At 42.7% G+C, this 25404-nt stretch overlaps 1 protein-coding gene across 2 annotated transcripts; it reads left to right on the top strand.

The window, feature by feature from the left end:
* The first annotated feature begins 14 nt into the window (after positions 1-14).
* Positions 15-24438, top strand: ATPSCKMT (ATP synthase c subunit lysine N-methyltransferase). Of its 2 annotated transcripts, XM_004059044.5 has the most exons (5): positions 15-70; positions 10544-10833; positions 13298-13435; positions 14652-14702; positions 22295-24438. In XM_004059044.5, exons 1-5 carry the CDS (start codon positions 55-57, stop codon positions 22499-22501), a joined length of 702 nt encoding a protein of 233 aa, XP_004059092.1. In that variant the 5' UTR covers positions 15-54; the 3' UTR covers positions 22502-24438. The 2 variants fall into 2 exon arrangements, with proteins under 2 accessions (XP_004059092.1, XP_055223603.1); XM_055367628.2 differs by lacking the exon at positions 14652-14702 and having other exon boundaries at positions 22-70.
* Positions 24439-25404: the final 966 nt, after the last annotated feature.

Here is a 25404-nt window from a genome sequence, read left to right on the forward strand (position 1 = left end):
TTTTTTTTTTTTTTTTTTTTTTTTTTTTTTTAAAACGCTGTTGGAAATCTCGCGATGGAGGGAGGAGGAGGTGAGGCTGGAGCGGCATGGCGGGCTCCTGGGGGCATGAGAAGGGGTGCGGGCGGGCCGGGGGCTCGCGGTCAGCTGAGGTCTCCACCGTCGAGGCGGTGACCGGGTGCGGGCGGCTGCTCTGGCCTCCAGCCTGGCGTTCGGTGACCAGAGCTCCTGGTCGCCGCGCCGTGCCCGCGCCGGTTCTGGCGATCCTTGTCGGCGGGCGCGTTTCCCCAGAGACTGTTCTAGGCTACTTAGTGCAAGTGACTCAGCCTTTGGCACGATCTTAAGGAATAGGGATAGTGGAGGCACACTGATGGATTGGAATCGCAGTTCTGCCGCTCTTCCTAGCTGTGGCTTTCAGGAAATCCCTTAACTTCTTTGTCCCTCGGGTTCCCTGTCTGCAAAGTGACGGTAGTAACAGTAGTGCCTACCTTCACAGGGCTGCTGTGAGATTCAAGGAGAACGGTGCCTGGCAAGCTGAACACAGTGTTGGTAAATAAATTAACATTTTGCACAAATGGTTCAGTAACTTGCCACTGTTATACAGCTAGTAAGAAACAGTTACACAGCCTGATGCAATGGGTCCCACACTCTTTTTTTTTTTTTTTTGAGACAAGACTGTAGCCCGGGCTGGAGTGCAGTGGCGCGGTCTCGGCTCACTGCAGCCTCCGCCTCCCAGGTTCCAGTGATTCTCGTGCCTCAGCCTCCCAGGCAGCTGGGACTACAGGCACAGACCACCACGCTCGCTAATTTTTGTATTTTTAGTAGAGACGGTGTTAACGCCGTAGTGGCCAGGCTGGTCTCGAACTGCTGACCTCAAGTGATGTACCCGTCTAGGTCTCCCGAAGTGTTGGGCATGAGCCACCGCGGTGCCCGGCAGGTCTCACTCTTAAGCCCTGTATTATGCTGCCTCAGAAAGATCTTGGCAACCGCAGCTGTCCTCTAAATCTCTTATGCTGCCTTCCTCCCCGCCCTCCAAGATCATGACTTAATATTTGATAGGTTTAGATTTATTTGTTGAGGGTTTCCATCCTTGCTTCTCCCCTACTGCCATGGGCAGGGACTTAACTAATAAAGTTGTATTATTCCCAGACTTTATTAGGCACTCAATAAGTGCTGAAATGAATACATGCACTATAACATTTGACCCTGGCCTGAAACTCAAGAACAGACTTGGCGACTGTGTTCCCGTCTACTCCGGGGGCTGAGGCAGGAGGATGGGTGGAGCCCAGGAGTTCAGTTTACAGTGCGCTATAATCGCACCACTGCACTCCATCCTGGGCGACAGAGCGAGATTCTGTCTCTAAAAACAGGGAGGACTGACTGTCATGGGGTGGTTGGTGATCTGTTAACTCTTCATGCTTGGCATAGTTACGCGCTAGACCTAGGGTAATGCTTCAAGGACATTTTAGATTTTGGAGTCAGGTCTTATTTCACATTAGCTTTGCCAATTCAGTGTTTCCTCATTAAAAATGGTGACTTCTGCAATTCATTTGGCTCCTTCGATTGTTGTGAAAAATAGAATGTCCTATGGCATCCTCTGTGTAGTTTATTCCCTGTCAAAACACTGGGGAGTGAGAGAGGATTTTTCCTAATATCAATAGCTCATGTATGTCAAAAGGACACAAATGACATTAGACTAGAATAAGAAAGGCTTCTTAAGGACATAAGAATATATGCTAAAGGGACATAACATATGCTGTAGTTATTAAACAGGTATGCACATACAAGTGCACAATGAACAGTCCTTATGAGTTGTGACATTCTGATATAAGCCCGCTTTAAACACGTGGCTAGTTACTATTCCAAACAGGCTCCTTCTCTCTTCTTGGCCTTTTTCTTTTGGCTTGAACTTGGATAAGAACCTTGGGTACCTTATTGTACATCTGTCACTGCCTCTAGCTTCAGCTGATCCAAGTCTGCCACTAAAAATTGAAGTTTTCAACCAATATTAGAAGTCAATAAGCAAGCAGGGCCTGGACACAGTAGAAGTTAACCTCATTCTGTGTTTGACTTTCAAGGATGGACTACTAAGTGCTCAATGAAAGTAGCCAGTGGCCACTGCAGCCATTATTTAATAGAATGGCTCCTTGTTCCAAAGAACACCTGAAAGAAAGTTCTTGCCATTTATATATAGGATAGTCTGGGAGTCTGAACATGTTCCGTTAGAAGGATTTGTAGAAACAGTCTTGATTTTAGTTTTGAATATTCAGGGCCTGATTTTTACTGATAAGAATCAATACAGGTCCTGGCATGGAGGCACTTTAGGAGGCTGAGGCGAGAGAATTGCTTGAGCCCAGGAGTTTGAGACCAGCCTGGGCAACATAGGGAGACCCTGTCTCTAAAGAAAAAAATTTAAAAAATTAGCTGGGTGTGGTGGCATGTGCCTGTAGTCCCAGCTACCTGGGAGGCTGAAGTGGGAGGATCGTTTGAGCCTGAGAGGTCAAGGCTGTGGTGAGCTGTGATTGTGCTACTTCACTCCAGCCTGGACGACAGAGTGAGACCCCATCGCAAAAAGGAATCAATTGTTTTTGCTGAATGGAGCTAACAATGTATATCCTATATTGTACATCCTATATTGGATGTACATAGTAACTTCTTCCAAAGCTCCAGCAATGGGTATGGATCTTGATTTCCCCATGCAAATGTTTGTTACGTTGCAAGACTTGCAGGCATCAAAACTTGGGACAGAAAATAGAATGATTTCATCAAGAGACTCATTGCCCCTGTGTTGCCTTTCTTAAAAACACAAATATTATAGTGACTTTGCTCAAAAAGTTTCATCACAGTGCACATAGAATAAAATACACATTCAGCCTGGCCTTCAGAGGCCTGCCTTCCTGTTTGTCTCTCACTCTGTGCTCCAGAAAGGCTTTCTCTGCCTTCCACACCTTGGTTCCAAGGCTTGCTGCTTTTGGCTCCAGCTCAAATATTCTCTCTGCCAACACCTCACTGGTCCCATTGTTGGAATCAGTCTTTCCTCCGCCTCTCCCATATGCCTGTAGTGTTTTGTTTGTGTTACAGCATTTCTCACAACCAGCCCTGTGTCTGCCTCTCCTGGACCCCACCCCTCATCTGCCTAGATGGGAGGCCGTGAAGAACAGAAACTTTTTATTATATCTTTTGCTGGTTGAATTGAAAGGTACATATCTATACAGGTGAAAAATGAAATTTGGGTCATCTGACTTGTGTTTGTTTAATAAACTTGGTGAACAAATGCGTAAGCAAAAATATGGCATATCCATACAATGGAATATTATTAAGCCATAAAAAGAAATAAAGAACTGATAGAAGTTGCAACCTGGATGAATCTTGAAGACATGCTAAGTAAAAAATGTCAGTTACAGAAGTCCACACACTATACAATTCCATTCCTTTAAGTCCAGAATAGGGATTCTTTTTTTTTTTCTTTCTTTTTTTTTTGAGAGACAGGGTCTTGTTCTGTCTCCCAGGCTGGAGTGCAGTGGTGCAATTTTGGCTCCTTGGCTCACTGTAACCTCTGCCTCCCCGGTTCAGGTGATTCTCTTGCCCCCAGCCTCCCAAGTAGCTGGGATTACAGGTGTGCACCACCATGCCTGGCTAATTTTTTTTGGTATTTTAGTAGAGTTGTTGTTTCACAATATTGGCCAGGCTGGTCTGGAACTGCTGACCTCAAGTGATCCGCCCACCTCGGCCTCCCAAAGTGCTGGGATTACAGGCGTGAGCCACTGTGCCAGGCCCCAGAATAGGGGATTCTTGAGACAAAAAGTAGATTAGTGGTTGCTTAGGGCTGGGGGATAGAGGGTGGATGTGGGGGTGATAGCTAAAGGATAAGGGGTTTCCTCTTGAGGTAATAAAAATGTTCAAAAATTGACTCTAGTGATGGTTGCATATATCTGAATATAAAAAGAAACATTAAATTATATACTTTAAGCAGGCAAATTGTATGTATATGAATTGTATCTCAAAGCTGTTAAAAATTGAGCCCCTCCTTGCATATGATAGTATTGAGAATAATAATAGCAATTAATAGTCATTACTTAGCCTCTCAGGCTTGTGCTAAGTGCTTTGTTTACATTATTTACCTGTTCCAAGAATCCTATGAGGATAGTATTATTGCAAAATCTTTTTTTTTTTTTTTTTTGTAATGAGGTCTCACTCTGTCACCCAGGTTGGAGTACAGTGGTGTGATCTTGGCTCGCTGCAACCTCCACTTCCCAGGCTTAAGCAATCCTCCCACCTCAGCCTCCCAAGTAGCAGGGACCACAGATGCACACCACCAGGCCTGGCTAATTTTTTGCATTTTTGGTAGAGATGAGGTATTGGCATGTTGCCCAGGCTGGTCTTAAACTCCTGAGCTCAGGTGATCCACCCGCCTCAGCCTCCCAAAGTGCTGGGATTACATGCATGAGCCACTGTGCCTGGCCAATTTTGAATTGTGTTTATTTATTTTATTTTATTATTTTTTTTGAGACGGAGTCTCACTTTGTCACCCAGGCTGGAGTGCAGTGGCGCGGTCTCGGATCACTGCAAACTCTGCCTTCCAGGTTCACGCCATTCTCCTGCCTCAGCCTCTCAAGTAGCTGGGACTACAGGCGCCCATCACCACACCCGGCTAATTTTTTTGATTTTTAGTAGAGACAGGGTTTCACTGTGTTAGCCAGGATAGTGTCAATCTCCTGACCTCATGATCCGCCTGCCTTAGCCTCCCAAAGTGCTGGAATTACAGGCATGAGCCACCATGCCCAGCTTGAATTGTGTTTAAACAAATTATTTCCAAATTTTACTGAGGAGAAAACCATGCCTTAGTAACAACTTACCTTGTGTTAAACAACTAATTAAGTTCTGAGACTCCAGAACTGTGTAACCCAAATCCTCTTAACTGCTGTACTGTACAATTGGAATGTCCACAAGATAATTTTTTATAGAGGGCATGACACATGTACAAATGTGCCTTGACTTTTTTTTTTTTGACAACCAGGGTATTGCTCAGTTGTCCAGGCTGGAATGTAATGGTGCGATCACGGCTCGCTGCAGCCTCAGCCTCCTGGGCCTAAGTGATCCTCCCGCTTCAGCCTCCCAAACAGCTGGGACTACAAGTGCATGCCACCACACATGGCTAATTTATTTTTTGTAGAGATGGGGTCTTGCTATGTTGCCCAGGCTGCTCTTGAACTCTTGGCCTCAAGCAATCCTCCTGCCTCGGCCTTCCAAAGTGCTGGGATTATAGTCATGAACCACTATGCCTGGCTGACTTTTCTTAAATAAATGCACGACTACCACTTGAGCAAACAGAGGCATACTTTGTTTTATTGCACTTTGCAGATAGTGCACTTTTTTGTTGTTGTTAGAGATAGGATTTTGCTATTATTGCGCAGGCTGGTCTCAAATTCCCGGGCTCAAGCGATCTTCTGGCCTCAGCCTTCTGAGTAGCTGAGATTACAGGTATGAACCAACATGCCCCATTCAGTAGTGTGCTTCTTACAAATGGAAGGTTTATGGCAGCCCTACGTGGAGCAAGTCTGTTCGCACCATTTTTTCAACAGCATCATGCTCACTTTTTATCTCTGTGTCACATTTTGGTAATTCTTGCAATATTTCAAAATTTCCACTATTTTTATGTCTGTTATGGTGATCTATGATCAGGGATTTTTGATGTTTCTATTGTAAATGTTTTGGGGCTCCACAAGCCATGCCCAAATAAGAGTGAACTTAATCGATAAATGTGTGTGTTCCTACTGCTGCACTGGCCATTCCTCTATCTCTCTCCATCTCCTTGGGCCCTCCTATTTCCTGAGACACAACAACATTGAAATTAGGCTGATTAATAACCCTACAGTGGGCTCCAGGTGTTCAAGTGAATGAGTCACACTTCTACCATTTTAAATCAAAAGCTAGAAATTATTAAGCTTAGTGAAGAAGGCATGTGGAAAACTGAAATAGACTGAAAATTAAGCCTCTGGCATCAAACAGTTAGCCAAGTTGTGAATGCAAAGAGAAAATTGTTGAAGGAGATTAGAAGTGCTACTCCAGTGAACACACAAATGATAAGAAAGTGAAAAAGCTTTATTGCTGGTATGGAGAAAGTTTGAGTGGTCTGGATAGAAAATCAAACCAGCCACAGCATATCTGTAAGCCAAAGCCTAATCTAGAGCAAGGCCCTAACTCTCTTCAGTTCTCTGAAGGCTGAGAGAAGTGAGGAAGGTGCAGAAGAAAAGTTTGAAGCTAGCAGTGGTAGGTTCATTAGGTTTAAGGAAAGATAAGCCATTTCCAGAGCATGAAAATGCAAGGTGAAGCAGCAAGTGCTGATGGAGAAGCCACAGCAAGTTATCCAGCAGATCTAGCTAAGATTGTTGATGAAGGTTGCTGCACTAAACAGATTTTCTTTTTTTTTTTTTTTCTTTTGAGATGGAGTCTTGCTCTGTCACCCAGGCTAGAGTGCAGTGGCCTGATCACTGCAACCTCTCCCTCCCGGGTTCAAATGATTCTCCTGCCTCAGCCTCCCGAGTAGCTGGGATTACAGGCGTGTGCCACCACGCCTGGCTAATTTTTGTATTTTTAGTAGAGACTGGGCTTCACCATGTTGGTCAGGCTGGTCTTGAACTCCTGACCTTGTGATCCGCCCACCTCAGCCTCCCAAAGTGTTGAGATTACAGGCGCGAGCCACTGTGCCTGGCCAACAGATTTTCAATATGGATGAAACAACCTTCTATTGGAAGCTAGAGAGAAATCAATGCCTGGTTTCAAAGCTTCGAAGAATAAGCTGACTCTCTTGTTAAGGGTCAGTGCAGCTGGTGACTTTAAGTTGAAGCCAATGCTTACTTCACAGAGTCCTTAGGAATGATGCTAAATCTACTCTGCCTTGCTCTATAAATGGAACAACAAAGCCTGGATGACAGCACCTTTCTTTACAGCATGATTTTTGAATATTTTAAGCCCACTGTTGAAACCTACTGATCAGAAAAAGGATTCCTTTCAAAATATTACTGCTCATTGATAATGCACCTAGTTACTACCCAATTGCTCTGGTGTACAAGGACGTGAATGTTGTTTTCATGCCTGTCAACACAGCATTCATTTTGTAGCCCAAGGATCAAGGGGGTAATTTTGACTTTTAAGTCTTGTTATTTAAGAAATACATTTCTTAAGGCTAGAGATGCAATAGATAGTGATTACACTGATGGATCTGGGCAAAGTCAATTCAAAACCTTCAGGAAAGGATTCACCATTCTAGATGCCATTAATAACATTCATGATTCATGGGAGGAGGTCAGAGTATCAACATTAATAGGAGTTTGGAAGAAGTTGATTTCAATCCTCATGGATGACTTTGAGACCTAAGTGGAGGAAGTAACTGCAGATGTGGTGGAAATAGCAAGAGAGTTAGAAGTGGAGCCTGAAGATGAGACTGAGTTGCTGCAACCCCATGATAAAATATCAGTGGATGAGGAGTTGCTTTTTATGGATGAGCAAGGGAAGTTATTTCTTGAGATGGAATCTACTACTAGTGAGGATGCTGTAAACATTGTTGAAATGATGACAAAGAATTTAGAATATTTTATAAACTTGGTTGATAAAGTAGGGGCAGAGTTTGAGAAAATTGACTCCAAATTTGAAAGAAGTTCCACTGCGGGTAAAATGCTATCAAACAGCATCACATGCCGCAGAGCAATCTTTCATGAAGGGAAGAGTCTTATCAATACAGCAAACTTCATTGTTGTCTTATTTTCAAAAATTGCCGCAACGACCCCAACCTTCGGCAACCACCACCCTCATCAGTGAGCAACCATTAACGTCAAGGCCAGATCCTACGCCAGTGAAAAGATTATGACTCACTGAAGGCTCAGATGATCATTAGCATTTCTTAGCAATAGACTCTTTTTTAAAAATTAAAAAAAATTTTTCGAAGATAAATCAGACCAAAATGTCAAGCAATAAAGGATTTTAAAATTAAGGTACATACATTGTTTTTTGAACAGTGCAATTGCACACTTAATAGGCTCCAGTATAGTGTAAACATAACTTTTATATACAGTGGGAAACCAAAAATATTTGTGTAACTTGCTTTATTGCAATACTCACTTTATTGCAGTGGTCTGGAACTAAATATTTCCAAGGTATGCCTGTAAGTTCCTCCGTAAAATGCCAAAATTATAACTGAAATTATTTAAAGCTTTTGCTTTCTATCAAATGCCATCGCCTTCTTAAAGTTAATTTTCTTTACCCCCATCACTAGCATTAATACTAGCACTAGCATTAGTAGCATTCTTCCTCCCACCGCCCCCTCCCCTGACCCAGTTGGTTTTCCACTGTGAAATCAGTTTTACAACTCATTTTAAGGGGCTTCAGGAATCAAGAACAAAGCTGCGCTGAGTGGGGGATGCTGGCGACTGGCTGGCTGCCCTGAGGGTGACCCACTGCTGTGTGCCAGCTTTCTGTGTGTCTTGGGTTCAAATTTGTACTGCACTAGAATAGATTGCCATAGTTCATGAGTGTGGTGGGAAGAAAAATGTCCTCTCCAGGAATGTCCACATTCTAATTCCTGCACCTGTACAGATGTAATCAATGGTCTTGAGATGGGAGATTATTTTGGATTATTTATGTGGGCCCAGTGTTATCATGAGGGTTCCTATAAATTAAGAGGGAGCCAGGCATGTGAGAGAAGGTGATGTCAGGACAGAAGCAGAGATTGGAGTGATGTGGGGTCAAGAGCCTAGGAATGTGGGCAGCCTCTGGAAGCAGGAAGAGACAAGAAAACCTGCCCGAGGGCCCCCAGAAGGAACGCAGGCCTGCCAATTCATTTCAGACTGACCTCCAGAACTGTATGATAATAAATCGTGATTTTCTTTTCTTTTTTTTTTTTTTTTTTGACATGGAGTTTCACTCTTGTTGCCCAGGCTGGAGTGCAATGGTGTGATCTCGGCTCACTGCAAGCTCTGCCTCCCGGGTTCAAGCGATTCTCCTGCCTCAGCCTCCCAAGTAGCTGGGACTACAAGCATGCACCACCACGCCTGGCTAATTTTGTGTTTTTAGTAAAGATGGGGTTTCTCCATGTTGGTCAGGCTGGTCTCGAACTCTCAACCTCTGGTGATCTGCCCGCCTTGGCCTCCCAAAGTGCTGGGATTACAGGCGTGAGCCACTGCGCCTGGCCATAAGTGGTGTCATTTTAAGCCACTAATTTTGTGGCAATTTCTTACAGCAGTTATAGGAAACCTATAACTGCATTCGACCCTGTTCTAAGTGCTTTACCTCCATCCACTCATTTCATCCTCACAATATCCCTGTGACCCCCACTTGGCAGATGAGAAAACAGGCTCAGTAAGGACAAGGGATTCAGGGTCCCATCATTAGTGAGGTGGCAGAGCTGGGAGCCTAACTTCGGCTGGCTCTGGAGGAGTCCTGCTTTTACCTCCTGTACTGTGATCCTCGTTAATCAATTTTAAAATCAGTTTCGTCAATATTAATTTCAAAATCTTGAGATCCCATTTAAATGCATTTTAAAGGACAAATCTCAAAAGGATATTTAAGGTACCATTCATTTCTTTGTAATCAGTGATTGGGGTCTGCATTATTTTATGTTTATGGTAGTACTAAAATGATGATCTTATTTTTTATTCTTTGTTTTTTTTTTTTTTTTGAGACGGAGTCTCGCTCTGTCACCCTGGCTGGAGTGCAGTGGTGCGATCTCGGCTCACTGTCAGCTCCGCCTCCCGGGTTCATGCCATTCTCCTGCCTCAGCCTCCTGAGTAGCTGGGACTATAGGCGCCCACCACCACGCCCGGCTAATTTTTTTTTTTGTATTTTTAGTAGAGACGGGGTTTCACCATGTTAGCCAGGATGGTCTCGATGTCCTGACCTCGTGATCGGCCCGCTTTGGCCTCCCAAAGTGCTGGGATTACAGGCGTGAGCCACCACGCCCGGCCTTATTTTTTGTTCTTTTTGGATCCGCGTAAAAGTCTCTTTATTACCATACTTATTTAAGATATTTGGTTAAACCTGATGTTTGTCTCTTCTATTACTTTAAAATTGTATTGGTGAAACTGGATTGTAGATGCCAGACCAGATTTGATGTGGAATCCTTTAATTCTACTTGAAATTGGGTAATAATTAGACATCTTTATGCTTATTTGTTTATGAGGCTTTGTTAGTTCAGAACATAAAAATATGTAGTGCATGATTAAAACTTGTACTAATGGATATTAAATTAATAAATTACTCGATAAGTTTGAATACATTGTTTTCTAAGGATGACTCCTAGACACACAAAAAATCAGTACGTTGAAAAGAAAAGATTTTAGTCTTCTCATAGTATTGAATAATGTTCTTCAAAATATCTTAATAGGATTTAGAACTTATCGTGGGATTCTACAGTTGACATTTAGCTTGTATTCAGCTAAATTATCCTTTAAAAAGCATGAGTTTATTTGTCAATGAGAATTGTAGAAAAAAATACTCTCTTGGATTTCAGATTTGGTGCTACATGTGTCTCTTCTGCTTGCTTTCAATCTAGGTATACCCCTAGAAACACTTAAAGAAGAAAGTCAGTCAAGACATGTTCTACCTGCAAGTTTTGAAGTCAACAGTTTGCAGAAAAGCAACTGGGGGTTCTTACTTACTGGGCTTGTGGGTGGGACCCTGGTGGCTGTGTACGCTGTAGCCACGCCGTTTGTAACGCCAGCCCTTCGAAAAGTCTGTTTGCCGTTTGTACCTGCAACTACGAAGCAGATTGAAAATGTTGTGAAAATGTTGCAATGCCGAAGAGGATCCCTTGTAGACATCGGTAGTGGCGACGGACGCATTGTGAGTTCTGCTAAAATATTTTAAGGTTTGGAACCAGAACTTAAAATTTCTGCTTTACATTTAGTAAGGATTACACAAAGACTTACTAAATCTGACAGCTTGAAAGAGTGCTCATTTCATTTTGTGTTTGTTTGACCAAACTATTCAACTACCAGCGTATTTGGAATTCATTTTTCCCAGATTTAATTTGTTCTTAAAGGAGGAAGTGTGCTGTAGACATGCCAGGTGAAAAAGAACAGTTAACTGGTAATTATCAAATTGTCTGTTAAAATACGTGGGCCGACAGAGGTGGCATGAGAAGAAATATGTTAAATCATGGCATTTTGCTCCTTTACATTTTTGCCCCATAGTTGTTTGCTTCTACATTTGTCTGTATTTATCCATGTATAAGTAATAATTCCTGGGGTAATATAGAGTTAAAATAAGAAAGAGCTGGTGATTAACCCTCACTAAGCCGAAGATCAGTCTTTTTATGAACTTCTCTCACTTGACCCCAGTTGGGCACCTATAAATAAAGACAAAAGGCCACTGAGGGGCAAGTGGGTGTCTCAGAGCAGGTTCCTCTGTGGGCAGGGTGGCACCATCCTTAGCCTCATCCCAGTGATGAGCTGAAAAGTTCCAGCAGCAGTGGGAAAGGCTGGTGCTATGGAAGCATTTAGTGTGAAGGCCAGCAGGGCTCTATCACCTTTCACTGGCTCCTGCAGACATAGAGACGGTTTTGTGATTCTGAGCTGGAATAATCAGGAGGAGGTTAGAAAGTTAAGATATTTTTAATTAACTTTTTTTTTTTTTTACTTATAAAATTGTGTTAAGATACACATACCGTAGTGTTTACCATCTTAACCATGTGCAGGTGTACAGTTCAGGGTGTGAAGCACTTTCACGTTGCCGTGCCATCATTACCACCACCCATCTCCAGAACTCTTTTCATCTTGCAAAACTGAAACTCTGCCCTGATTAAATAATAACCTTTTACTCCCCTCCTCCCCTCACCCTCTGGGAGCCACTATTTGTTTCTAAGAAATTTATTAGTGGCCAGGTGCGGTGGCTCATGCCTGTAATCCCAGAACTTTGGGAGGCTGAGATGGGCAGATCACGAGGTCAGAAGTTCAAGACCAGCCTGACCAACATGGTGAAACCCTTTCTTTACTAAAAATACAAAAGTTAGCCAGGCATGGTGGCACATGCCTGTAATCCCAGCTACTCAGGAGGCTGAGGCAGGAGAATCGCTTGAACCTGGGAGGCAGAGGCTGCAGTGAGCCAAGATCACGCCACTGCACTCCGGCCTGGGTGACAGAGCGAGACTCCATCTCAAAAAAAAAAGAAATATATTAGTCTGTTTTCATGCTGCTGATAAAGACATACCCGAGACTGGGCAGTTTACAAAATAAAGAGGTGATTAGACTTACGGTTTTACACAGCTGGGGAGGCCTCACAATCATGGTGGAAGGTGAAAGACAAGGAGGAGCAAGTCATGTCTTACATGGATGGTGGCAGGCAAGGAGAGAGCTTGTGCAGGGAAACTCCCCCTTATAAAACCTTCAGATCTTGTGAGACTTACTCACTGTCATGAGAATAGCATGGGAAAGACCTGCCCCCATTATTCAGTTACCTCCCGCCAGGTCCCTCCCACAACACATGGGAATTCAAGATGAGATTTGGGTGGGGACACAGAGCCAAACCATATCAATAAGTCAAGGAGAAAGTTTTAAAATCCATATTTGAATGCTTTACATATTTGAAAAGTATCTTTGTGGTTTCTGAGAAAATGTTTTCTTGCAGCACTGTAGTACTTGGGAACTATCTTAGGTGGGACAGCTGAGTCAAGGGATGCTACCTTAAAGAATGGGGCAGGACAGAACAGGCAGAGGGAACCCAGGACTGCCCCACATCCCTCCCACTCTCCGGAGGCCAGTGGGATTCCACAGTTGATGTTATTGGGATTCATTTCATTTTACTTTTACCTGTTTTCAGTTTTGAGTGAACAGTCATTAACTACAAAGGAAATATGTAACTAATTGCAGATTTTTCATTGACAGGTTATTTTTATTGCATATTATTACTTGTTCACAAAACCATCCTCCCAGACACTTTCATTTCACTGCTGCTGTGCTAGCCCATTGATGGAGAGATGCAGTGGATTTTCAGCAATGTTTTGTTCGACCTCCCCGGGGGTTGGCTGACCTAGAATCAATTATAGAGGTGTTCCAAGTGAACCTGAATGTCTATTCTGATACTTGAGGTGAAGTCTTTAACCAATCAAGAAAACTAAGTCACATGGGTTGACTATTACCTTGTCCACAAAGCTATATCGCTTTAGAGACACATTTTAAAATGATGTCTTAGTCATGGGAGGTGCTTTTTGATTGGATGTTTAAACCATCGATAGGAAATATTCATATCGTTTGACCATGTATGTTCATTTTTTCTTCTTATTTTGAATAAATCCTGCCTCTCTCCACAGGTCATAGCGGCTGCGAAGAAAGGGTTCACAGCAGTTGGTTATGAATTAAACCCATGGCTAGTTTGGTATTCCAGATACCGCGCTTGGCGAGAAGGTGTGCATGGATCTGCCAAATTTTATATTTCAGATTTGTGGAAGGTATGTAAGGCAGAGAATGGCCCTAGAGAAATCCAAGGGAAAATTTTATTATTCAAAATTAGTATGACTGAGAACTGAAAAACGTATTAAAAGAAAAATAATTAAAATCCAAGTGAATATTCTGGCATAATGAAATATGTAAAATTGATACATTTTACAAATAGTCTCCTTTAGAGGGAAGCTTAAAGTTTTTATATGATAGGTCTTGTGAATTCCAAGAATTTATTTACTGAATTAAAATGTTGTCATTTCTGTTTCTTACAAAATAATGAGATTTTTCATCTCATTTGGAAATCCTATAAATTATTATTGATAAATATTAGACTTTTCCATTAGCGTGCCTGTGTGAGTGTGTGTATGCATATTCGTATATTTAGAGAGACACAGAGATGGTTGCTGGAGAATCGTGCTGTCACGGTTATTTCTTATCCTCATAAAGTATAAGATACTTCCAAATTTATTTGTACTCTAAAAACTCTAAAAATGCCCTGTAATTTTGCTTTAGGAATGTTCCATAAAATGCTTTTTCTTAAATAAGAATTTTCCATTGTAATATTGTCATCAGTAGCTTACAAAAATTCACTTGAGTTTTACTTGCATTGTTTTTTTATGCCATATGTGCATAAACGATCTCTCTATAGAGTAAATAAGACTTATTGGGCAATAAGAATTTTAACTGGCAAAGCATATTTCCCCCCAGTTTTTCAACTAAAGACCATTTCATTGCACTTTTTTACATAGTATTTTAGGGAAGAGAAGGGGGACTCAAATTTTAAGGATGGTTCAACAACAACAAAAAACAGATGGTTCTGAAGTCTCCTGTGTTCTGGTGAAGCTGGTGGTATAGAGTGGACTGGTGCGGGAACACGTGGCCCCGGTGCCACCAGCTGGTCACAGTGGGGTCACAGTGTGGTCACTAGCTGTCTGACGCATGACCACTGGGGCGTGCCCTGCATGGAGTCACCCTGAGGATGAGATGGGATGACTTACAGGGAAGCGTTTGGAAAACTGTAATGGATTGAATTAAAATTAATGAAAGCATGAACATGTTGTTCTTTTCCTTGTGAAATCTTAAGGAGGGCCGCTGTTCTTAGGAGTTTATCAAAACCCACCGTTTGGTAAAATGGAAAACTGCTACCCATTTCTGTGAAACAAGTTAGGCTTCACGTTTGGCTTTTTGCACTTAATCTACCGATTGTTTTCCCACCTTGTTCAGGTTACTTTTTCGCAGTACTCGAACGTTGTTATTTTCGGTGTGCCTCAGATGGTGAGTATGCACTTTCCTGCTCTCTGTTTGGGGTTAGATGATGTTGAAGGCCCTTCCAGCCACAACACCACCACTCACCCGTGTGAGGGTGATGGCCTCCCAGAGATTTTAGGGAACACTGGATTTCAGTTCATTGATTTAATAAAATACTTCAGAGTCTTAGAAGTTTAATCATAAAAGATTCAGTCATACTTTTAAACTTTGGCTTCAGATTAAATTCTCAATGATTTCCCTAAGCCTTAAACATTCCAGTTTGGAAACTGCTTTCTGAGGTCCCGTGTCTAATGTAGTTTGCAGTTTTCACAGCCGCTCACTTCCACTTCGCTGAAATCGCTCCGGAAAGTTAATGGGACGTTCCCTCTGAATTGATCATTCCTCCCATTTGGAAGGAAGATAATTTTCTGGGTGGATGAGCATTGAGTAGTTTCAGTTTACCTCAGTTTACTGATTTGCTAAAGGATGGCGTATTGAACTTTGATTATGTACTTTCAAAAGTGAAAATGCCACAGTATTGTACTGAAAATGGCCCTCCTTAGCCTTTGGAAGGATGGTCATGGTGGGAAGATTTTACTATATTGCTGGTGCACAGACCATGGAAAGAAATCCCTTTTCACTTTTCAAAGTCTATCATTGTAGCCATAATAAAATTGGCAGAATCGAATGTTTGCTAAAATGCTGTGATATAGCTGATAGGGTTTTAATTTTTTAAAAAGACAATTTACCTTTTTTAATTTTGTTTTTTAATTAATACCCACATTTTTGTATAAGACATTTCAGTGCTTGAGAAATGTATTTCTACTACTAAGACCTTCAGTATAATGCCATATTCTTTACTTTTAAAATATAATTTAGAAATGCTTTTGTAAAATATTTTCTTTTTTTGAGCCAGGGTCTTGTTCTGTTGCCCAGGCTGGAGTGCAGTGGCATGATCTTGGCTCACTGCAACTTCTACCTCTCTGGTTCAAGCAATTCTCCTGCATCAGCCTCCTGAGTAGCTGGGACTACAGGCACCTGCCACCACGCCCAGCTAATTTTTATATTTTTAGTAGAGGTGGGGTTTTGCCATGTTGGCCAGGCTGGTCTTGAATTCCTAACCTCAAGTGATTTGCCTGCTTTGGCCTCCCAAGGTGCTAGGATTACAGGTGTGAGCCACTGTGCCCAGTCTTGTAAAATGTTCTTGAAAGTGACAGTATCCTGTACATTTATAATTCTCATTAGGCCTAAAATTAAGACCAAACTTTGGTATTCAGCCTTTTCTTATAGGAGTGAAATGAGGTAGAAGGGCACACTCCCTGGTCATTTTTAAAAAACTGATTGGGATCATAGATTGATATGTAATTTTGATGGTGATTTATTACCTGTGATGTTTGGGCTTTCATTCTAAAATGGAATTGTTAGCTTTTTGGAGACAAGTAACTTTAATTTGAATCTGTGCTTTATAAAAATAGAACGTTAGCATTTACTGGAAATTCCATGCATTGTGGAGAGGCAGGATGATGAAATCAGGATTACTTGTCCCAGCGGGGGGCAGCAGTGGCCTTTGGTAGTCATCGTCACTCCAGGACCTGTGGAGCCGACTCCGGGTGCTTCTTACCATGTTTGAAGTAGACTGACTCACTTTATGGAGCTGTTCAATCAGGGGAAATAAGAGTCTTATTATTTATGAATACTTTTGTGATTACTGTCCGTTCTTCTGTATGTAGAGAAATCTGAAATAAGGAACATGTACCATTTCACTATTCCCAAGGAGAAAGGGGAGCAGATGAAAGATACAAAGTGTACACGTTCCCTGTAATAGAGATTTGGCCAGCTTGCTGTCTTCATGCTGGTGGGTCGGTCAGGGGTGCGGAGGCTGGGATGGCTTCTGTTGGTTTGCAAGGCTAAGTTTTGTGTGTGGAGGCCCCTACTTTCAGCCTTCATCAAGCTGTGTCTCAGTGGAGGCCATGAGGGGAGGGGACGTGTGCTGTGCCAGTCGACCATCCCAGCCGTGGCTGGGTGACTCCACAAAGCCAGCATGCCATGTGACGTTCCCTGCTGATGCCCAGGTAGATACTCAGAGAGCCAGGGGAGCCTTGGGGAGGTCCAGAGCCAGGAATCTCTGGGGCTGTAAACCCTCACCCCTGCTTCTGATACCAGACTGATGATCCCTAACAGCTCTGTGCAGTTGTAGCTCAAAATCAGAGGCGCCCTAGCATTTCCACACAAGTATGTATCTATCTAAAAAGGAGCAGGAATCCCATCTGGATCTGGTCAAGCCAGTTGTGGGGTTGTGAACATCCATGTTTAACATGAGCTTATGCACTGAGAGCATCTTTTCAAAGTGCAGAGCAGATCAGCCTTGCTCTTGTGTAAAACCCTTCTGTGACTTCTTGCTCTTTTTAGGGATAAGGCCCAAACACTCACTGTGGCCCTGAGGCTGGTGTGCAGTGGCCCCTGCTCCCCTCCAGCCTCCCCTGGGCCATGCTGCCCTCAGCTCTCTGCACCAGCCCTCCGTCCTTCTCTCGGCCCCCTGGACCTCGCCATTGCTGCTCTTTCCAGAGCCTGGGGTGTTTCCTTCCTTCTGACTGTGGTCCCCGTGGCTCTGGACTTCGTCGAACAGCACTGACCACTCATGGGCCAGCTGTCTTTTCCTCTGCAAGGCAGTCCTTAATGACAATGAGGCGAGCTCCAGCGGCCCGCTTTACTCTCATATAGTACCTTGTTGCCCTGTCCTTAGATGGTTATTGTGCATTTCTTTGTCTGAAGGCTTCGACAGTGCTAGCTGTGTGCACTGCACCATCAGCTCAGGGGCAGGGACCAGGCCTTTCTTCTTCTAGCTGGCCCAGGCCTCCAGCACCGCAGCACTGGCACAGGCATCACTCAGTAGACGGTTGTTGAATGAATGAATGTGGTCTAAGTATACCCATTATTTATACTTTTCCCAGAAAGCTATCTACTTTCATAACTTCAAAGAATGACCAATTTTAGTTACAAATTCTGTTATGAATTTTTTTTTTTCTTTTTTTTGAGACAGAGTCTCACTCTGTTGCCCAGACTGCAGTGCAGTAGAACGTGATCTTGGCTCACTGCAGCCCCAGCCTCCTGGGTTCAAGCGATCACCTGTCTCAGCCTGCCAAGTCGCTGGGAATACAGGCGTATGCCACCATGTCCAGCTAATGGTTTTAGTTTTCGTAGGGACAGAGTCTCACTATGTTGCCCAGGCTGGTCTCAAACTCCTGGGCTCAAGCAGTCCTCCCGCTGCAGACTCCCAAAGTGTTGGGATTACAGGTGTGAGCCACCATGCTTGGCTTTTATGAACTGATGAACAAAAGTATTATCGTTATGTTCTAGTGAAGAAAAATAACTCATAGCTGAATCACTTTTTCTTCCTTCTTTCCTTCATTCATTTGACAAGTGTGGCCACTATAGCAAGCTCTGTTCTAATCGCTTGGAATACTTCAGTGAATACAAGAGAAAACACACCTGCCCCAGGTGCTCATATGCTAGTGGGGAGAGCAGATATTACATGAGACGCCTGTAGAAGATGCATCATAAAGCAGAAGCAAAAGTGCTGTGGAGCAAAGCAAAGCAAGGGCGGGGTGGGGCAGGGACAGGATCCCTGCAAAGGTGACCTCTGAGGTTAGGGAGGGGGCGTGCAGGGAAGAGTGCCTCAGGCAGGGTGGGGGGCGGTGCGGCAAGCAGGCAGGTGTGGCATGAGTGTGCGTGGGGAGGTCAGAGAGGAAGCAGGATGGGAAGGACACCAGCCCTTGGAAGGGCAGGAGCCTTGGGTGAGCAGAGAGGAATGCAGGGCTGGCTGGGCTTGAGGAGGGTCACAGGCTGCCATGTGGAGGCAGGGGTGGGTACAAGCTGGGAGACAGGTTATAAGCTCTTGCAGGTGTCCAGGCCACAGAGTAGCTGGTGAGAAGCGTCAAATTCTGTGTGCATTGTGAAGATAAAATCCACAGGACTAGCTGGCAGATCTAACGTTGGGGAGAGAGACACAAGTGGGGTCACAGGCAACCCCAGGGTGTTGGCCCAAGTTACTGGAAGTTTGGAGTTGCCTTGGGAAGTGGAAGCTTGTGTCTAGCACCTTAGACCACTGGGCCATCCTGCCACACGCTTGGAGTTGCTTTGAACTATGCTGGGGAAGGTGCAGGCGGAGCTGGCTGGGAAAGTCAGCATGGGCATGTGAAGTTTGGGTGTACATGACATCAGGCTGGCAGTGGTGGGTGAGAAGGAGTCTGGGGTTCGGGCCAGAGGGTGGGCTGGAGATGTAGGTTTGTTGGGCATCCGCACAGATGGAGCCTGGGAGTAGCTGAGATTCCCTGGGGAGCACGAGGATGAGCTGTTGAGGGCCTGAGCTCTGGACCCTGGCATTAGAGGTCTGGGAAATTAGGGGCAACAGGTAGGACTTGAGAGGGGAGCCTGGGGAGGAGGAAGTGCCAGGAGTGAGTTACCCTGGCAGCCCAGTGAAACCGGGGTTCCTGGGGGGCGGGACCTGTGTGTGTGGCAGGGCTGGGTTATCTTATACCTTTCAGAACTATGTTTAAAGTTTTGTAGACGTAATTAGAATAGGATGAGTTCATGCCACTTTGAAACCTATAATTGTATGAATAATTTTGAATTCCATTACACAGACATGACACATCACGGCTTCTCTTTGTGTGTGATATCAAGCACCAGATTCGTTGCATATTTATGTGTAATTTAGTCAGTTAATTTCTTATGATGGAAATAGCTCCTTTCATTTTTAGGTTTATCTTGACTTAGCATATGACAATCATTTGGAAATAAAAGAAACTATAAAAGAGAAAAGAATAATAGCATCATGAATAAGTTTACAATTATCCTTTTTATGAACAAAATTACCATAAGAAATCTCTGATATTTTGGAAAAACACATATTGTTTCATTCTTTGCTTATTTAATTTTTCCCTCAAGGAACAAAACTTTTTTTTTTTTAATCCTATACTGGCTGTTAAAAGAATAGAAATTCCTCCATCCTTAATAGAATTTATTCTGTGTTATCTTCGCCATTGATTCTAATGAAGAATTAGAATTTGGTTCATTCCAGCCATAGGTCATGTAGAAGAGTTTTTCTAAGCACTTTTATAAGATATAGGCCAGGAATAAAACCATCATAGAAGCCCTATCAATTTCATCTTGATTTAATCTGTTTCTTTTTAGAGGAGTAATTTTTGCTTAGATCTTGTTTTCTAAATATCACTTCTCACTAAGAGGAACCAGGAATCTTTGAGAAAAAGGCTGAATCAGGACTGTGGAAGGGAAGATACAAAAGCCAGGAACATTTTGTTGAGCCTGAATGTAAGGGAGTGCTCACAGTATTTGATAACAGCATGTCCAAAGGACAGAGAAGCCAGCGGCAAGAGCCTCCCAGTGGCCAAATTAGGAGAATTCGAGCATTCGAATACACAAGGACAATAATGGATTGTAACCCATCAAATGAAATAAGAATATAGGTGTTTGTCCTTATAGCAGATCGGTAGATAAGGAGACAGAGAGAGGCAGAGCAGGTGAGGGGAAAGCCGTTCCTTACGGTAGAATGCCAACTGTGCATCTAGAAGAAAGGACAGAATTAGCAGATTGATTCAGGCCAGAATCGTCCGTGAGTGCTATTTCAAGTGTAGGGACTGTCTGATGAGTAACAGGATTTACATCATCCCAAAGCATCTCCCCACAAACTACTCATTATAAAAGCAAAAATAGCAACTGCACAATGGAGACACCGGATCCCACCTTCACTGTGTGGTTACTGCCATCATCAAGAGCAGAAGGGCCTCCTGGGTGTCTGTGGAGCCCTGGTAAGTTCACAGCTTCACAGGTGGGGTGTTGCCAAAGACCACACACCGCACTGCTCATGAGCATACATCAGAGGACCCACCGCCGGGGCCACTCGGTCCAATAACTGAAGAATGTTATTGTCACGAAAACCAAAGAAAGACTGAGCAACTGTTTTCCGTCTAAGGAGACCAAAGGAATGTTATGGCTAAATGCAAAAATGGTCCTGGACTGGATCATACCCTTGGGAAATGTTATACAGAACATTACTGGGGCAATGACAGAATCGCAGTGTTATTTGGAATTATTATATTGGAATACAATGTTAAATTTCCTGAATATAACTGTGCTGGGATTATGTATGAAAATATTTTTCTTAGAAAATACACACTGAAGTATTAAGGAAGTAAAGGAGCGTATTGTATGCAACCTTTTCTCCGATGGTTTAGGAAAAAAATGTTCAAAGAGAGAGGAAGAGAACAAATGTGACAAAATGTTGAAAATCGGTAAACCTGTAGGCCAGGTGCAGTGGCTCACGCCTGTAGTCCCAACACTTTGAGAGGCTGAGGCGGGCAGATGGCTTGAGCTCATGAGTTCCGGACCAGCCCGGGCAACATGGTAAAACCCCATCTCTACAAAATTAGAAGGTTGAGGTGGGAGGATGATTTGAGTCTAGGAGGTGGAGGTTGCATTGAGCCAAGATCACACCAATGCAGTCCAGCCTGGGCGATAAATCTTGTCTCAAAAAAAAAAAAAAAATTATTTGAACCTGGGTATAGGTATACAGGAGTTCTTTGTTCTGTTATTGCAACTTTTCTGGAAGTTTGAAATTATCCCAAAATAGCAAGTTAAAAGAAGAAAGTAGAAAAAAATTTATTTTTAGGATGTGAAGGTGGTGAAGGTGGTGAAGGTGGTAATATATTTTTAGGATCTGCAGATAAATTTTTAAGTAGTTGTTAATTTGCTGATGTAATTAAAATATCAATACTTTTAGCAAATAATAAAAACTCTTTATTGGTAGATTGATAATAAAATGGTGCAATGGTGGTATAAGTTAGGCTATCAAGAAATTCATTATCAGTATATTATGGATACATTTTTAAAAATTATGAAATATTTCATGATATTTCCAGTTGGTGGAATTGTGTATCTTTTTTCATGGTCTAACTATACCACATTTCATTGACTGTAGATCTTGATTTTAGGATGCACCATTGCTATTGAGAAACAAAAAAATTGCTAATTATAATTCTAAGACAATTAGTGTTGTGTGATGTGTCCTGATTTCAGAGATGTTAAAAATGTGCAAAACTGTGGCTGGGCGCAGTGGCTCATGCCTGTCATCCCAGCACTTTGGGAGGCCGAGGTGGGCAGATTGCTTGAGCCTAGGAGTTTGAGACCAGCCTGGGCAATATAACAAGACCCCTCTCTCTTAAAAAATGGTGGAAAAATAATGTCTTAAATATATGAGACTAGGTATATTGAAGTGTTGAAGTACGTTATTTAAAACTGCTTCTTATTAAAATTACTGCCACATCCTGATTTTATTTAGAAAACTATAAATCTATGATAGACATCTGCTAAAAATGGCATATTTTATAATAAATACTAGAAGATGTTCTTACAACTGCTGTCAGTGTATCTTCTGTATTTCAATGGATTGTTTGTTCATGTGTTTGTGTCCCAGAGTGCTCTTTTTAACAAGTAGTCATTTTTGCCCAGGTATTTTCAGGGACTCTTAAAAACAGAGGAAATTTTGGGATCATTTCCTCTGACTCACTGCTCACTGAAATAATAGCTGTTACTCTCCACAGATGCTGCAGTTGGAGAAGAAACTTGAACGTGAACTTGAGGATGATGCACGAGTTATTGCTTGCCGGTTCCCTTTCCCACACTGGACTCCAGACCACGTCACGGGGGAGGGGATAGACACAGTGTGGGCATATGATGCGAGCACTTTTAGAGGCTGTGAAAAGAGGCCCTGTACATCGATGCATTTCCAGCCGCCCATTCAAGCATAAACTTTACTGGGAGCGTTTTTCTGAAATGTTGTAGTCTTCCCTGATCTTGTAGAGACTTACAGCTGTGTCCTTAGCAAAGGAGCGTAATTGTCTTTGGTTTGGAATGAGAAATTACTATTATTTTCCTTAACTGTTGGAGAAAACAAACAGAAGAAAAACAGGTAGATTTAAAATCTGCTTTTGATGCTATTTTCTTAAAATTGTACTTACTGCCTTTCCATGCACCTGGATGCATGAAAAGATGAATAAGTGATGGTCATGGTTATGGGTAGGAAAATAAGATGCCAATAGCTCTTCACATTATAAACAATATGGCTTAATGCCTTGATAAGGAGAAATGATTTTTAAAGACAGTATATATTACCAACTGTTTGCAGTATCCTATAACTTTGTTCATACTTAAGTTGTATCTCTTTCCTTTTTGTACTTCATGGCAAAATTAATTTTCTAAAGGATTCAGAAAGGTGTTTATATTTTATAACATTTATTAGAAATAATTTGTTCCACCACTAGATTACTGTATTTTATGGAATCTAAGCTGTATATGTGTACATTTGTATACATGTATGTGTAAATGTAAGCCCGACGTGGGTTCAGATTCCAGTTTTGTCATCAGCAAGAGGCCTCGGACCCATGACTTACTGCCTCTGAGCCTTGGCTTTCTGTGTATCTCTGCCACTGGGATAATGGTACACACAACAGCGGAGTGGGGACCAATTTCTAAAACTCATGGCACCTAGTCTTTGGTTCATAAATGGTGTTTGTTATTTTAGACACTGAGAAAAATCTTATTCACAGAAGTTGAAGATTATTTCTGCTAGTCACTTTTTTATTTCTTGAGAGCTGCCACTTATTTAATATTTCTCATTTATGGGAAGAGACTTGACTGATTTAGATAAAAGATGAATTAAGGAAAACCTTTGAACGTGAGTAGACAAGCTTCATATATCTGTAAAGTGAATATTGAATGGTAGCTTGAGTCATTCGTACTTATCACGGAAAAGAATTGAACTCCCAGTCATACACCTGTAACTGAAATACCAAACTGTCTTAATGGAGATGTAATGAAGTAAGATGGTCACATCTTTAACTAAACTTATAAAAATTGGTCAGTTTGATCATTTTCATTTAAATGAGAAACATCTGGGGACACATTCATTCATTCATTCAACAAATATGTAATCAGTATCTACTGTAGAAGAAGCTCTGAGATTCTGCGGTGAATAGACATGCAAAGCCCCTGGCCTCATGGAATTCCTATTCTGGAAAGGAGAGACAAACAAATAAGCAAGGGAATCTTTGTGTGTGTGGAGTTCTCTGAAGTAAACAGTGTGATGGTGTAGAGAGCACTTGTGTGAGTCTGAGATGAGGGGATGTGATGTTGTGGACTTCAGCCAGGTTTTTGGCAGCTAGTGTCTGTCCCTTTTCCAGTAGCTCCAGTCTCCTTATGAAGAATGAGTTCTTTCTGTGGTGTGTGGCTTTAGTGGGAGGGCAGCTCTTGCTCTATGCTTCTCAGTTGCCTTCCACTGTAGCCAGTCCTGTAACTGGTCTGGGTACACTCGGAGGGGGATCCATGGTAGCTCCTTGCCATGAAGATGTGGGTAGAGGAGGGTTCTGTGGGGCCTCAGAGGTGTTCAACATTTTCTAGAAGTGTTCTGGTGGGTTTATAGAGGCATTGATATGGTTTGGCTGTGTCCCTACCCAAATCTCATCTTGAATTCCCACATGTTGTGGGAAGGACCTGGTGGGAGGTGATTGAATTATGGGGGCAGGTCTTTTCTGTGCTGTTCTCATGATAATGAGTAAGTTTAATGAGATCTGATGGTTATTTTAGGGGGGAGTTTTCCTGCACAAGCTCTTTTTGCCTGCTACCATTCATGTAAGATATTCCAGCCACATGGAACTGTAAGTCCAATTAAAGCTCTTTCTTTTGTAAATCGCCCAGTCTCAGGTATGTCTTTATCAGCAGCGTGAAAACAGACTAATACAGTAAATTGGTATGTTGCTGAAAAGATATCCGAAAATGTGGAAGCAACTTTGGAACTGGATAACAGGCAGAGGTTGGAACAGTTTGAAGGGCTCAGAAGAAGACAGGAAAATGTGGGAAAGTTTGGAACTTCCTTGAGACTTGTTGAATGGCTTTGACCAAAAGCCTGATAGTGATATGGACAATAAGGTCCAGGCTGAGGTGGTCTCAGATGGAGATGAGGAACTTGTCGGGAACTGGAGCAAAGGTGACTCTTGTTATGTTTTAGCGAAGAGACTGGTGACATTTTGCCTCTGCCCTAGAGATTTGTGGGACTTTGAACTTGAGAGAGATGATTGAGGGTATTTGGCAGAAGAAATTTCTAAGCAGCAAGGCATTCAAGAGGTGACTTGGGTGCTGTTAAAGGCATTCAGTTTTATAAGGGAAGCAGAGCATAAAAGTTTGGAAAGTTCGCAGCCTGACAACGTAATAGAAAAGAAAAACATATTTTCTGAGGGGAAATTGAAGCTGAATGCAGAAATTTGCATAAGTAACAAGGAGCTGAATGTCAATCCCCAAGACGATGGGGAAAATGTCTCCAGGGCATGTCAGAGTCTTCATGGCAGCCCCTCCCATCACAAGCCTGGAGGCCTGTGAGAAAATGTTTTTGTGGTCCATGCCCAGGGTCACTGTGCTGTGTGCAGTCTAGGGGCTTGGTGCCCTGTGTCCCAGCCATTCCAGTCATGACTAAAAGGGGCCAAGGTACAGCTCGGGCTGTTGCTTCAGAGGGTGGAAGCCCCAGTTTTGGCAGCTTCCATGTGGTGTTGAGCCTCTGGGTGCACAGAAGTCAAGAATTGAGGTTTGGGAACCTCTGCCTAGATTTCAGAAGATGTATGGAAATGCCTGGATGCCCAGGCAAAAGTTTGCTTCAGGGACG

Source organism: Gorilla gorilla, chromosome 19 (assembly GCF_029281585.2).
Source record: "Gorilla gorilla gorilla isolate KB3781 chromosome 19, NHGRI_mGorGor1-v2.1_pri, whole genome shotgun sequence".
Classification (NCBI taxonomy): domain Eukaryota; kingdom Metazoa; phylum Chordata; class Mammalia; order Primates; family Hominidae; genus Gorilla; species Gorilla gorilla.

Coding starts and splice junctions, on each gene's coding strand:
- ATPSCKMT (XM_004059044.5), top strand. Junction 10,834..13,297: donor GTAGTGGCGACGGACGCATT/GTGAGTTCTGCT, acceptor CTCTCTCCACAG/GTCATAGCGGCTGCGAAGAA. Junction 13,436..14,651: donor ATATTTCAGATTTGTGGAAG/GTATGTAAGGCA, acceptor CACCTTGTTCAG/GTTACTTTTTCGCAGTACTC.